Source organism: Microcaecilia unicolor, chromosome 4 (genome assembly GCF_901765095.1).
Source record: "Microcaecilia unicolor chromosome 4, aMicUni1.1, whole genome shotgun sequence".
In the NCBI taxonomy this organism is placed as follows: domain Eukaryota; kingdom Metazoa; phylum Chordata; class Amphibia; order Gymnophiona; family Siphonopidae; genus Microcaecilia; species Microcaecilia unicolor.
In genome coordinates, this window is record NC_044034.1 from 361,931,852 (window position 1) to 361,945,679 (window position 13,828).

A 13,828-nucleotide genomic window follows, 5' to 3' on the forward strand; every position below is an offset into this window, starting at 1 on the left:
TGACACAAGTTCAGCTGTTCTTCTCTCGCTAGGAGAGAGCATCCCTTTTGTTTCTGGGAGAAAAGCAGACAGTGGATCTCGCACAGGGAAAAAATAAATTAAATCTGCACCCTGTGTTTGAAAAAAATGCCTTAAAAAAAAAAAAACAGTTTAATGGGTTGGGACAAATAAACTGCTTACACTGCAGGGGGCGGGGTCTGATGAGATGTAATGATCATCACTTCCTATGACGTCACCCATCCAAGATGGCCACGAGTAGTGTGAAACAAGAAGTGCCATGGGGTGTCCGCAAGGAGGTTTGATTCACAGGAGATGGCAGGAGTGTTCTTGGTCCACTATCTGGCCTGAAGCCAATATGCGGTGCTTGTCAACATATCAGTTACATTGTTTTGAGTGTACCGAGATGATGGCGGCTGCATTAGGGAGAATTAAAATCTCCTTGGGTGGAATGGTTTCAGCCTTGTGTTGTTATGCCATTGTCCCGTTCCGGGTCCTTACCTGTGCTCCCGCGGCGGGGAGCGATGATCGACGGGGGCCGCGGGCTCCAGTGCGGCAGAGACAAGCCGCCGACGGGGCCAGCGCTTCCGCGGGTCGGCCCGAGGCTGGCGACCCGCGGGAGCGAACGCCGGCCTCAGGGAAGGGAAGGCGCCGGCCAAGATGGCGGCGCCGGCATCGTCGTCTCCCCGGCCAGAGCGAACCAGCGAGCAAGTCCCGCCCACTCGCGCCGGATTGGCGCATGGAAGGAGGAACTCCGCCTGCGAGGCAGGTCCACCTATCCAGGCCCTCCTGGCCTGTCAGGGCTGAAGGGATTGGCTCCTCTCCAGGGAGGGGATGGACTGGCGGGGGATTTAAACCCCGGAACAAGAAGGGCTCAGCGCTTCCGTTTCTATTGTCAGGAGCCGACACAGTGAAGTACGGAGCGTTGCCCTTCAGAGACTGTGTTCCTCTTCCAGCTAGCCGTCCTTGCTAGCCACCTTCAAAGACTGCGTCCTCTTCCAGCTAGCCGTCCTTGCTAGCCACCTTCGGAGACTGTGTTCCTCTTCCAGCTAGCCGTCCTTGCTAGCCACCTTCAAAGACTGCGTCCTCTTCCAGCTAGCCGTCCTTGCTAGCCACCTTCGGAGACTGTTCCTCTTCCAGCTAGCCGTCCCGGCTAGCCACCTTCAGAGACCGTGTTCCTCTTCAAGCTAACCGTCCTTGCTAGCCACCTTCAGAGACCGTGTTCCTCTTCAAGCTAGCCGTCCTTGCTAGCCACCTTCAGAGACTGTGTTCCTCTTCCAGCTAGCCGTCCCTGCTAGCCACCTTCAGAGACGGTGTCCTCTTCCAGCTAGCCGTCCTTGCTAGCCACCTTCAGAGACCATGTTCCTCTTCAAGCTAGCCGTCCTTGCTAGCCCCTTCAGAGACTGTGTCCTCTTCCAGCTAGCCGTCCTTGCTAGCCACCTTCAAAGACTGCGTCCTCTTCCAGCTAGCCGTCCTTGCTAGCCACCTTCGGAGACTGTTCTTCTTCCAGCTAGCCGTCCCGGCTAGCCACCTTCAGAGACCGTGTTCCTCTTCAAGCTAGCCGTCCTTGCTAGCCACCTTCAGAGACTGTGTTCCTCTTCCAGCTAGCCGTCCCTGCTAGCCACCTTCAGAGACGGTGTCCTCTTCCAGCTAGCCGTCCTTGCTAGCCACCTTCAGAGACCATGTTCCTCTTCAAGCTAGCCGTCCTTGCTAGCCCCTTCAGAGACTGTGTCCTCTTCCAGCTAGCCGTCCTTGCTAGCCACCTTCGGAGACTGTTCCTCTTCCAGCTAGCCGTCCCGGCTAGCCACCTTCAGAGACCGTGTTCCTCTTCAAGCTAACCGTCCTTGCTAGCCACCTTCAGAGACTGTGTTCCTCTTCCAGCTAGCCGTCCCTGCTAGCCACCTTCAGAGACGGTGTCCTCTTCCAGCTAGCCGTCCTTGCTAGCCACCTTCAGAGACCGTGTTCCTCTTCCAGCTAGCCGTCCTTGCTAGCCATCCTCAGTGATTGCATTCCTTTTCTGCGCTAGCCGTCCTTGCTAGTTGCCCTTCCGAGACTGTGTTGCTGACTACCCGCCAGGCCGGCCGTCACCCCGCGGTTCCAGCAGTCCTGCTGGCCGCCTGCAGCTGGGGGCTCAACCCTCGGTGAACGGCGGTCGCCGCGGGTGAAGATTCGGGGTGCACGGCGGTCCTCTGAGGTCTTGCAGGCCTCCGGGAACCTAAGGGCTCACCAATAACCGAAACAGGACAGCCATCTCCTGTTAATCAAAACGGTGTCCACTATTTGCTGCCATCTTGAAAAGGGTGTGGCTTAGGCAGAGTGATAATACTGTTGTCCTCCCAGGCCCTCGGCCACCTCCTTTTTTTTTTTTACATACACAGCACCGATGAAACCCGTCCTAAGTGCGTCTCTTTCCTTTTGCCAGTGTAGCTTCATGTAACCATTTTCATATGACATCACTGGCTCGGTCAAACTGCTTTTACCCACCTATAAGTGTATTCGTTCTGCAGCAACTCATGACTTATTATCCTCTTTATCCCACCCTTACCCCGGACCTCCATTAGACTAGTAAATCACCCCAGTGCCGTAGCGAGGGTGCCTGACACCCGGGGCGGGTCGCCGCTGCGCACCCCCCCCCCCCCCCCCCACGAAACGCACCCTTACCTTGCAGTGGGGGGCAGGCGGGAGGGCCGATCCACCCCCAGTGCACGTCACTGGGAGCTGCGTCGGCTCTGCTGCTTCCCTGCTTTCTCTGCCCCGGAACAGGAAGTAACCGCGTGCATCCGGGGTGGACTGCCCCACCCCCCCCCTTCCTACGCCACTGAATCACCCTAAACTGGACTGTTTCCCTCCAATTCAAGGTTCTGTTCTTTCTGCCTTACTGTGCCCCATACCTGGAATAAACTACTGAATTGATACGTCATGTTCCCTCTCTGGCCCCTACTCAAATTATCCTAAAATCCCATCTCATTCCCTTATTCTTCTGTTCTCATCCATGTTTTTTAACTATGTCCCATAGCAAATGGTGCTAATTAATTCATATTTGTTCTTTGAGCGGAATCGATTGTCAGCAAGACCTCTTCTGGCACTGTCTACAAGGCACTGTAGAAATTAGTAAGAAGCCAAAGACCAAATTTGGATTGAATCCAGGGGCTCTCCAGCATTTGATACCAGAGCTGCTGAGCCAGCCCATGTGTGTGTTCAGATACACAAGTGGATGAAGTTAATGATATCAGAACCAGCGTTGCCAGGTGGGTGGTTTTCCGCAACCCGCCGCGGGAAACTTTTGCCCGCGGCGAGTTGCGTTTTTTTGGGCTGGTTTTATTTTTTTTCTGCGGGTTTTGGGGCGGTTTTTCGGCCGGCGGGGGTGGGGCTAATGGCGACAGAGGTGGGGTTTGTGATGTTTTGGGCGGGGTTTGCTGACGTTTTGGACGGGGCGATGACGGTGGGGGCGGGGTTGATGACAGAAGGGGTGGGGCTGATGGGGGCGGGGGTGATGATGGAAGGGGCGGGGTTGATGGCGGGGGTGGGGGTGATGACGGAAGGGGCGGGGTGATGACGTCGGGGGTGGGGTGTGTGCGGTTTTTGGGCAGGTTTTGGGCTGTTTTGTGTGGGAATTTTTTTTTTTTTTTTATATGGCAACCCTGATCAGAACAGAAAAGGCTATTGCCTATGCAGAGATTTGTGCAGTTTACAGGATATCCAATAGACTCCTGCTGTCGTGCAATTTTTAATCGGTGCTTTTGAGGAATTTCCAGATCCTTGTGAATTTCGTTCCAGGGGAGGAATCTTCAGAGAGAATTCCATCTGACCCTCCCCTTCCTCCAGCTAGGAATGAATCTCATGAGGATATTTCATCCCCAGGTTTTGTTACACATGTCCTGAGACTATTACAGGAATGGAGTAGTACTTAGACCTGATGTTGTTGGCCCCTTGAAGCTCACGGAGGTTCAAAAGCCTCGCTAGTAATTCCTATCCGTTACATTTTTGCACGAGCAAAAAATGTTTCCTGTGGCAACCAGTTTTCAAGTATACTTTAGACTCAAAAGTATGAAGTTCAATAAACTACAGATTTTGATGAAGTTGAAATGTGCAGAAAATTGTCCAGTATGCATCCTGGAAATGACACCAAAGTGCTAGGTTTTTTTGAGCAGCGTGTTCCAGGGAGTTATCTGCCAGAAATACAGTTCAACAACTTTATACGGTACAGTATATGCAGGGTCAGCCCAGTGGTATCTGGATGAACTTATGTGCCTTCACCCCCCCCTCCCCCAGGGGCAGCTCAAGGCCTTCTCTCTCAACTTCCTCTCCTAAAGGTGGCCGGAATCTCTGCTTTCCCTTTCCCTATACCCTCTCACGGGTCCAGTATCTCTGCTTCAACACCCCCCCCCCCCCCCCCCCCAGGTCCAGCATGGGACCTTTCAGTGGAGGCCTGGATGAACCTATAGCCATGTGCCTCCACCCTCCAGGGGCAGCTCAAGGCCCTATCTCTCACCACCTTCCCTATAACCTCTCCCGATAGCATCTCTGCTTCCACCCCCCCCCCCCCCCCCGGGTCCAGCATGGGATCTTTCAGTAAAGGCCTGCACTCATGTGTCCCACCCTCACAGATTCATTTTCTGTCAGGGGAGGGTGAGACACCACAGCACTTGAGCATGTATGGTCTTCTACTAAAAGGTCCCATACCATTTCTGAGTACCTTTTGGAGTGGCAAGAAAGAAGGGAGGCCACTCTACTGCTGTGATTTGCATATAATGAAAGCAATGTATGTATATTCATTATAGATGTCCTGAAAACCTGGTTGGATCTATGCGTCTCAAGGACTGATCTAGATGAACCATCATGCCTGTGTAAAAGATAGTCTAGGAAAAGTCATACTCTTATCCAGACGACTTATCTGCTCAGTGACTTCCACATTAAGGAATTGTCATGTGCTAGCACAGAGGTGGGCAGCTTTATATAAGTACATAAGTATTGCCATACTGGGAAAGACCAAAGGTCCATCAAGCCCAGCATCCGGTTTCCAACAGTGGCCAATCCAGATCACAAATACCTGGCAAGATCCCAAAAAAGTACAAAACATTTTATACTGCTTATTTCAGAAATAGTGGATTTTCCCCCAAGTCCATTTAATAACGGTCTATGGACTTTTCCTTTAGGAAGCCGTCCAAACCTTTTTTAAACTCCGCTAAGCTAACCGCCTTTACCACATTCTCTGGCAACGAATTCCAGAGTTTAATTACACGTTGAGTGAAGAAAAAGTTTCTCCGATTCGTTTTAAATTTACTACATTGTAGCTTCATCACATGCCCCCTAGTCCTAGTATTTTTGAAAACGTGAACAACCTTGAGGGCCACAACCCAGGTGGGTTTTCAGGATTTCCCCATTGAATGTGCATGAGAGAGGTTTACATAAACTGCCTCATTTTGTATACAGATCTTTCCTATGCATATTTATTTATTTATTATTACATTTGTACCCCGCGCTTTCCCACTCAAAGCAGGTTCAATGCGGCTTACATAATAATATGGATTACAGAGTATTGATAGAGAAAATATTAATTAATTATAGCAGAGTAATAAAAAGAGGTAGGTAGAGAAGGGGAAGGGTGAAGGGAGTATGAGAGGTATGAGCAAGGGGTATATTCATTGTGGGTATCCTAAAAAACCTGACTGGTTTGGGTGTGCCTCAGGGGACTGGCTTGAGAACCACTGCTCTGAGCCTGTGACCCCGGGGTAAGTGTGATGTGAAATTGCTTTTCCATCTTCTCCTGGAGGCAATAGCCAGCCAGTCGGGTTTCCAGGATTACTGCAGTAAATAGGCCTGAGGCCTTGCATATATTGGAAAAGCCATTGCACACAAATTAATCTTAGACATTTGTAGTATTCTTGAAAATTAGCAACTAGGTGTACCTCCAAGAGAGGGTTAAATAGCATTACTGCACATGTACAAGCTGTCATCCAGCCCTGGTTTCTCTGTCCCTCCCGGTCAGCGTGGAGGTTGCTTATAAGTGTTCATATCTGTTTTGTGTCTTGCACAGCTGATTGGAATGCTGCTGGCTTGCTGCCTCTCCCGGTTCATCACTGCCAATCAGTATGAGATGGTGTAGCAGGTGGGTATCCCTCATCCTGAGTCCTTCTATCTCTGCTCCGTGGTTATGGTCAGCCTTTTGGGGTTTTGTTTTGTTTTTTGACAGATTAACTTGCTTAGATTGTTGGTCTTAAATCTCAGTAATGTGGTGTCAGAGGGGGGGGGGGGGGGGGGGGAAACAGCAAATGGGAAAGGCCTTGCGTGGAGCGATGGATCTAAGGACCAGGAGACCTGAATTCCAGTTCTATTATTCCTGGTTGCTGCGATTGAGTCACTTTATCTCCCGTTTCTTCAGGTGTCAGCTTGGACTAAACTGTTCAGGGAAGAGATTTCTTGCATCTGTTCGCAGCCCGTTGTGCAATTCCCTGATGTAGAGGAACGTAAAAATGAAACTCTTTTTTCCACCCAGTTGTTGATAATCATACTTTGATATACCACAAAGTCAAAATGGTCTAAGTGATTTACAATATAAAAATAGAATAAAATGCAATTTTAAGAAGCACAATAAAACACAAAAGGGAAAAATTGCAAATTCAAGCTAAAAGTAGTATTAATCGAAGAAGGGGAGAAATTATTGAAAGGGAAGCTGGATTTATGACAAGCTAGTGTAACCACATAATGGAAATACTACAAATGGAAACTTGATGCCACTTGCAGACAATTGGCTTATGTTGCTGGTCTGACAGGCAGATGATCAAAAGCCCCGCGCTGTTCCAAACAGCGCTCTAAAATAGCGCTGGAACAGCGGGGGGGGGGGGGGGGGGGGCGCTATTAGACCTATGATCAGAGATAATGCATGCAAATTTAAGCAGCGCAATTATCTCTGATCATGGGGTAGAAGTGCGGGAGAATTGTGCCTGAGCATGCGCTCAGCACAATCCTCCCGCACTTGTTTGACAGGTCTGGGCTGGAGACCAATGAAAGAGAAGGGCGCCCATCTTTAAATCGGAAGAGTGGAGGAGTGGCCTAGTGGTTAGGGTGGTGGACTTTGGTCCTGGGGAACTGAGTTAGATTCCCACTTCAGGCACAGGCAGCTCCTTGTGACTCTGGGCAAGTCACTTAACCCTCCATTGCCCCATGTAAGCCGCATTGAGCCTGCCATGAGTGGGAAAGCGCGGGGTACAAATGTAACAAAAATAAAATAGATACTATTGGAGATTCTACATGGAATGTTGCTATTCCACTAGCAACATTCCATGTAGAAGGCTGCGCTGGCTTCTGTTTCTGTGAGTCTGACGTCCTGCACGTCAGACTCACAGAAGCAGAAGCCTGCGCGGCCACATTGGTGATCTGCAAGGGCCGACTTCTACATGGAATGTTGTTAGTGGTTAGTGGAGTAGCAACATTCCATGTAGAATCTCAAATCGTAGCAACAGTGCAGGAGTGGCCTAGTGGTTAGGGTGGTGGACTTTGGTCCTGGGGAACTGAGGAACTGAGTTCGATTCCCACTTCAGGCACAGGCAGCTCCTTGTGACTCTGGGCAAGTCACTTAACCCTCCATTGCCCCATGTAAGCCGCATTGAGCCTGCCATGAGTGGGAAAGCGCAGGGTACAAATGTAACAAAAAAAAAACAAAAAAGATGGACGTCCTCAACTGCCCTGTTGCAAGGACGGCCAAATTTCAAGGGGGTGTCGGAGGTATAGTGACGGGGCAGTTGAAGGACGTCCAAAATTTGGACGTGTCTGCAATGGGCAGTTAAGGACGTCCAAAATTGGATGTTTCTATGAGAAAGACATCTTTCTCTTAGAAACATCCAATTTTGGACGACCTTAACTGCCCATTGCCGAAACGGCGAAAATTTGGACATCCTCAGCTGCCCTGTCATAGAACCGTCCAAATTTTGGACGTCCTCAACTGGCCTCGCTTGCAGGTTTGCTGTAGGGGGGAATGGGGGCCTGCCAGCGTGCAAATGCATGCTGGACAGGGCTCACCATTCCTTCCCAATGATCTGCAAACCCTAACGCCAGCTCGAAGCTGGCGTAGGGTTTGTCGCGGCCAGTGACCCAATCTTTGGCGCGCTGGACGCTGATCATTGGGGATGAATGCGGTAAGCACTGATTAGCATGCATTTGCATGCCACTTGTGATCAGAGCCCTCGAGCGCGTTTTCACGCGCTCGAGGGCTCTGATCATGGGGCAAACGCTGGCGCTAACAGCTTCTAGTGCCGGCGTTTGCTTTTGATCATCTGCCTGTGAATTACTAAAACACCCTAAATTAAGGGAGGTACACTAAATACAGCAAATAGTAATAACCCACCCTAAAAAAGTGAACTGTAAAAAAAATGCTATGCAAAATAAATCAAAATTGCAATAAAGTGAAATAGTGGGAATTCATCAGTAAGGACTCGCCCGAGAGCTAAACATGAAATTGCCAAAATACAAGGCCATTCGATGTGCTCTCCTTACATCACTGAAATTTCCACATACAAATCAAGAAGTCTGTGAAAAGTGTCCATAATTCAAAAACTCTTTACAATTTTAATATCAAAAAGTATGATGTCAAATCCAAATGTCAGCTCATCGTACTAACAAATGCAGAACTTCAAAAAATTAGATGCATAGTGTATATAAGGCAAAAAGGTAAAACCGCTTATCTGAACAAAACAAGGGGGAATGCTGGTGTGCTAAAAAATAATCTGGTAAACAGAAATTTATCAGGTAAATGCACTGATACAAAACTCTGTGCCCTTGTGTCCTGACTCATCTGTATCAAGTTACATAGTAACATAGTAGATGACGGCAGAAAAAGACCTGCACGGTCCATCCAGTCTGCCCAACAAGATAAACTCGTATGTGCTACTTTTTGTGTATACCCTACCTTGATTTGTACCTGTCCTTTTCAGGGCACAGACCATATAAGTGCCCAGCACTATCCCCGCCTCCCAACCACCAGCTCTGGCACAGACCGTATAAGTCTGGCCAGCCCTATCCCCGCCTCCCAACCACAAACCCCGCCTCCCACCACCAGCTCTGGCACAGACCGTATAAGTTTGGCCAGCCCTATCCCCGCCTCCCAACCACCAACCCCGCCTCTCACCACCAGCTCTGGCACAGACCGTATAAGTCTGGCCAGCCCTATCCCCGCCTCCCAACCACCAGCCCCGCCTCCCACCACCGGCTCTGGCACAGACCATATAAGTCTGCCCAGCACTATCCCCACCTCCCAACCACCAGTCCTGCCTCCCACCACCGGTTCTGGCACAGACCGTATAAGTCTGCCCAGCACTATCCCCGCCTCCCAACCACCAGTCCTGCCTCCCACCACCGGTTCTGGCACAGACCGTATAAGTCTGCCCAGCACTATGCCCGCCTCCCAACCACCAGTCCTGCCTCCCACCACCGGTTCTGGCACAGACCGTATAAGTCTGCCCAGCACCATCCCCTCCTCTCTTCATTTTATTTTTCTGTTATTTGGATTTGTACAGAATAATTTTTAGAAGTAGTTCTGTTTTTCTGCGGATAGATTATATGACCTCTAAAGCAAGGGTGCTCAACCCAGCCAGTCTGGTTTCCAGGAAGATACACCATGAACGTGGCACGAGACTAACACACCACTGCGTCAGTTGTATGCAGATCTTTTGTATGGATGTCCTGAAAACCAGACTGAGTGAAGAACCCCCTCCCCCCCCCCCCCCCCCCCCCCCCCCCCCCCGCTTTTATTCCACAACTGTCCGAATAAAGGCGCACCAGCAGTAAAGCACGACTTTTTGAATTTCCGTTTCGTACTGTGATGGGCTTCCATCTTTAAAATTCCATAAGCCAAACAAGTTATGGGTCAGTGATCTCTCTGGAGCTCTGGGTGCTTATCTGGTGGTCCCTAAGAGGGTTAGAAGCACTACAACATGACATGCAGGCTTGAATCCTTAAATTCCAGCGATGTTATATCAGTGTTGTCTGAAGTTAAATGCATCAATAGTTAGGACTTAATTCCTTAGTCCTAGCATAATGCCCCAGATTGAGTACAGGGTTGCAAAGCAGGAGGAAAATGGGGTAAGAGAACAGTCAGTCGTTTGACACGCTGCCAATTACTGACTTTTCTGAACCAACTTTTTTTTTGTGTCTGTGGTAACTTGTGTCTTTTGTTTCCCCTCCCCCCACCCTCTCTACAGGGATATGAGCCGCGGAGCCTGTTCGGTCCAGGGGCTGATACACTATAGGAATCATCTCAGAGAATGTTTGAGCACATAACGTCCGCATCGCTCCATTTTTCCACACACTACCATTTGTAGCGTGACCGTCCCCGTCCCCCCCCACCCTTGACACGGAGCCCGTGCCTGCGTGCTCCGTGCAACGGCACTTTGTATTTTCTTGGTCAGACTAGCGTTGCATTGTTACAAAGGTTTTACCCCCCTCCCTCCCTCCCATTAACAGCATCGCCCCAGCTGTGCATGCAGTGACAGGCTGGCGCTGTTCTTTCACCAGAGTTTAATAAATGTTAACGCACGTTTATATATAAACTAGTATATGGGAACTAGAGCCTCTTTCTATATTTTGTTACTACTGTTCCTTTATTTTCTAATGACTTTGCAGAGGTTTTTGCTGTCCCCCACACTGAAGAATGAGCTCTGTGTCATGTCACCAAAATACTTGAAAACTGAATGTCATAACAAAATTTTTTATCCCTGGTTTCAGATCACAACTTGACCTTATTCTGTTGTATGCCTTGGTGCTTGTAAAGGCTTTTTTGTTTTTTTTCCTCCCCTGTCCATCTGTGGGACTTGTGTGCTACTGTAAGTAAACCCGTGTTGTAGCTTTGCTATGAAAGCAACGTAATATCACCACCCTTTTTCCATTAGACATGAACCGTGCTGCAACTTTTCCCCCTTTAAAAAAAAGGTTTTTGGATTTGAGGGTTGCACAGTAGTTCACCAAAGGTGATGAAAGACAGCTGTGAGATTGGAGTGTGGTGGAGAGTCTGAGTTTATATGCCCTCCCCCCCCCCCCCCCGCTTTCCTGATATCCGGTAAAACCAGCCCAGCGTGGCCCTTTATGGGAGACCAGGTCACTGGTGGATTAGAGAATCGGGAGATGAAAGGGAATAGAGAGCCATGAGACAGCGGCAGCAGGAGAAGATGTAAGCACAATTTCTGGAGCGTACCTGGTGTTGTCATTCGGCACACTGCACAATCCCCTCCCCCCTTGCGGCCCAGTCAGGGCAATGCTTCTCATGCTTGCCATTTCTTATTCTCTTGCACTGAAGTGTCTGTAAAAGTGGGTCAAGCAAATATTTCATGGGGGGGGGGGGGGGGGGGGAGGGAAAGGAATTGCACAGGAAAGCAATGGTAATGTTAGACCAGCAAGGGAAATAACAAAAGATTAAAACCTTTTTAAGACAGACAGTACGTTTTATAGAAAATGCCTCCATCTAGCATGCCAATAAGAATGCTTTTGGTTATTGTGAGCATTTGTGATCTTCGTATTAATAAACAAACCATGAGAGACTTTCCAGCCGCTTCTGTTTCTTCACTTTCTGCGTATGAATTTCCTCAAGGTGAAGAGGTGAGGTCCCTGCCCTTCCCCTGACCCTCCTGCAAATGCCTCCAAGGGTTCAAGTTCATAACTGTAGTGACCCCTGTGCTACAGCTCAAGTTTCACTTATTTGTGGTAAAAATATTTACTCAGACCCTTCCTCTGAGGGTTGTCTTCCTACCAGCAGACAGCTCATAGATTACACTCTTGGGGGGGGGGGGGCCCCCTCTTCCTGCATGGGCATAGCTTACTCCTCTATCTCGGGTCTTCAGCTGTGTCCGTCCGGCATGGAAATCACATGCCTTAACTACACTGTCACCCCCCTCCCTGTGAAATCTGTTCATGCTGAGATGACAGGAAAGCAGCCAGCCACATCCATCTCTGACAGCTGAGTGAACATACAGCTACATGAGCAAGGGGACAAGCTGAGCCAATCCTGGTTTTACCTGTTGCATTCATGGACATGCAATTCTAATTTCCCTACTGACAATATCAGACTTGTATCTCCTCACATGCAATAGACTAAGAATAGTACTGACTCGGTTATCTGTCTACCCCCATCCCTCCAGTATACCTCCAGCTGCCTGAGTAGACTGGAACCCTGATGGACATTGCAGGCAGGATGACTGGTGGAGGCAGGGCTGCTGAGAGACTAAGCCAGGCCCGGGGCAAGTCCGCCCTCCCCCCCGCCGCTGCTGCTGCAGTCCCCAGTCTCACCTGCCTGCCTTTGGCTCCGTCCGCCACCAGGCTCACTGCATTAAAATCGGCAGTGCTTCAGCTGAGCTCCATTTGGAAAGGCAGATCGCCTCCCTTTGGGCCTTTCCTCACTGTGTCCCGCCCTCGTCTGATGTAACTTCCCGTTTCCGCAAGGGCAGGACACAGGGAGGGCCCGAAGGGAAGGGAGGCGATAACTCAGCTGAGGCGCTGCCGATTTTAATGCAGGGGGCAGGCAGGTGAGTCCAGGGACTGCTGTGCCAGCGGCCTGACCCCGGCGCTGGGCCCCCTTTGGAGGCCCGGGGAATTTAGTCCCCCTTGCCCCCCCCCCCCCCCCCCGGCAGCCTTGGTGGAGGGATTCTTTGAAGGTCTGATGCTATGGGTAACAGTATGGTCACTTGGCAGTCCTGGGCTGCTGCTCAGTTCAGTGGCCATTTTAGCCTCCATGCCAATCATGCACACCTACTACAGTAGCTGCTACAGATGGGTTTCAGTAGTACAAAACACCCACTGCAAACACAGTTCTGAAACAGGCTACGGAGGCAGAGCAGAATCAGAATCATTTGTTTGGCTCTATGCGTTAGAGCTACCTCAGTCCTTGAGGGCCACAATTTAGTCAGGGTTTCAGGATTTCCCTAGTGAACATAAAAATAGCCATACTGGGGCAAGACTGATGGTCCATGAAGCCTAATATCCTGTTTCCAGCAGTGGCCAATCCAGGTCACAGCTACCTGACAGAATCTGAGTAGCAACATTCCATGCTACCAATCCCAGGGCAAGCAGTGGCTTCCCCAGGTCTGTCTCAATAGCAGACTACGAACTTGTCCAAACCATTTGTTAAACCTAGATACGTTATCCGCTGTTACAACATTCTCTGGTTAACAAGTTCCAGAGCTTATCCATTTGAGTGCAAAAATGCAAGAGATATATTTGCATAGGCAATGCATTCAGATAGATCTCATGCATATTCATGGGGAAAATCCTGAAAACCCAACTGAGCTGCAGCTCTCAAGGACTGTTTCCACCCTTGTGCTAGGGAGATGCCCTTACCAGTGAGTGTAATAAACCACAAACCCACAGTGCGTTTGATGTTTGAAATGCACATACCTTACCCTTCAGTAAGGAAAAGCAAGAAGAGGTTTGACAGTGATGAATCCCATTAATCAGCCCTGATCCTAGCACTTGTGCAGTTTCTTTATCCCTTCTTCCTGAAATTTCTAAAGGCACAGAAAGCTATAAAGAAGCAGAGTGAAAGCAAGAGGAAGCCATGAGAATACAGCAGGAATGCCAAGGGAATTTAAATGTGTCCTCTGTGTCTTTGGGAGGTAGTTTAAACTGATGTGAATGGTCTGCAGGAGTTCAGGTTGTTTTGCGATACTGGCTAGTGAGACTTGTCCGTGGTACAGCCTAAATGTAATTGGGCTACCCCAAAGATTTTCAAGAAAATCAGTAACAATCTCTTAACATTTCAGCTGCACAATGTAGTGTATAAAAAAAAAATACAATAAAAATTAACCAATACAATATCCTGGTTTCATTAGGAGTTTTGCAAATTCTTATT

The 13,828-nt window shown here is 49.4% G+C and overlaps 1 protein-coding gene across 1 annotated transcript in view; it reads left to right on the plus strand.

Moving 5' to 3' along the window:
- LOC115469556 (tetraspanin-7) overlaps nt 1–11,048 on the plus strand; it is a 184,084-nt gene extending 173,036 nt beyond the window's left edge. The window contains exons 7-8 of the mRNA XM_030202332.1: nt 6,035–6,106; nt 10,194–11,048. Of these exons, the coding sequence (XP_030058192.1) occupies nt 6,035–6,103 (69 nt within the window). The 3' untranslated portion in view covers nt 6,104–6,106; nt 10,194–11,048. The remainder of the gene's footprint in view (nt 1–6,034; nt 6,107–10,193) is intronic.
- The last annotated feature ends 2,780 nt before the right edge of the window (nt 11,049–13,828 follow it).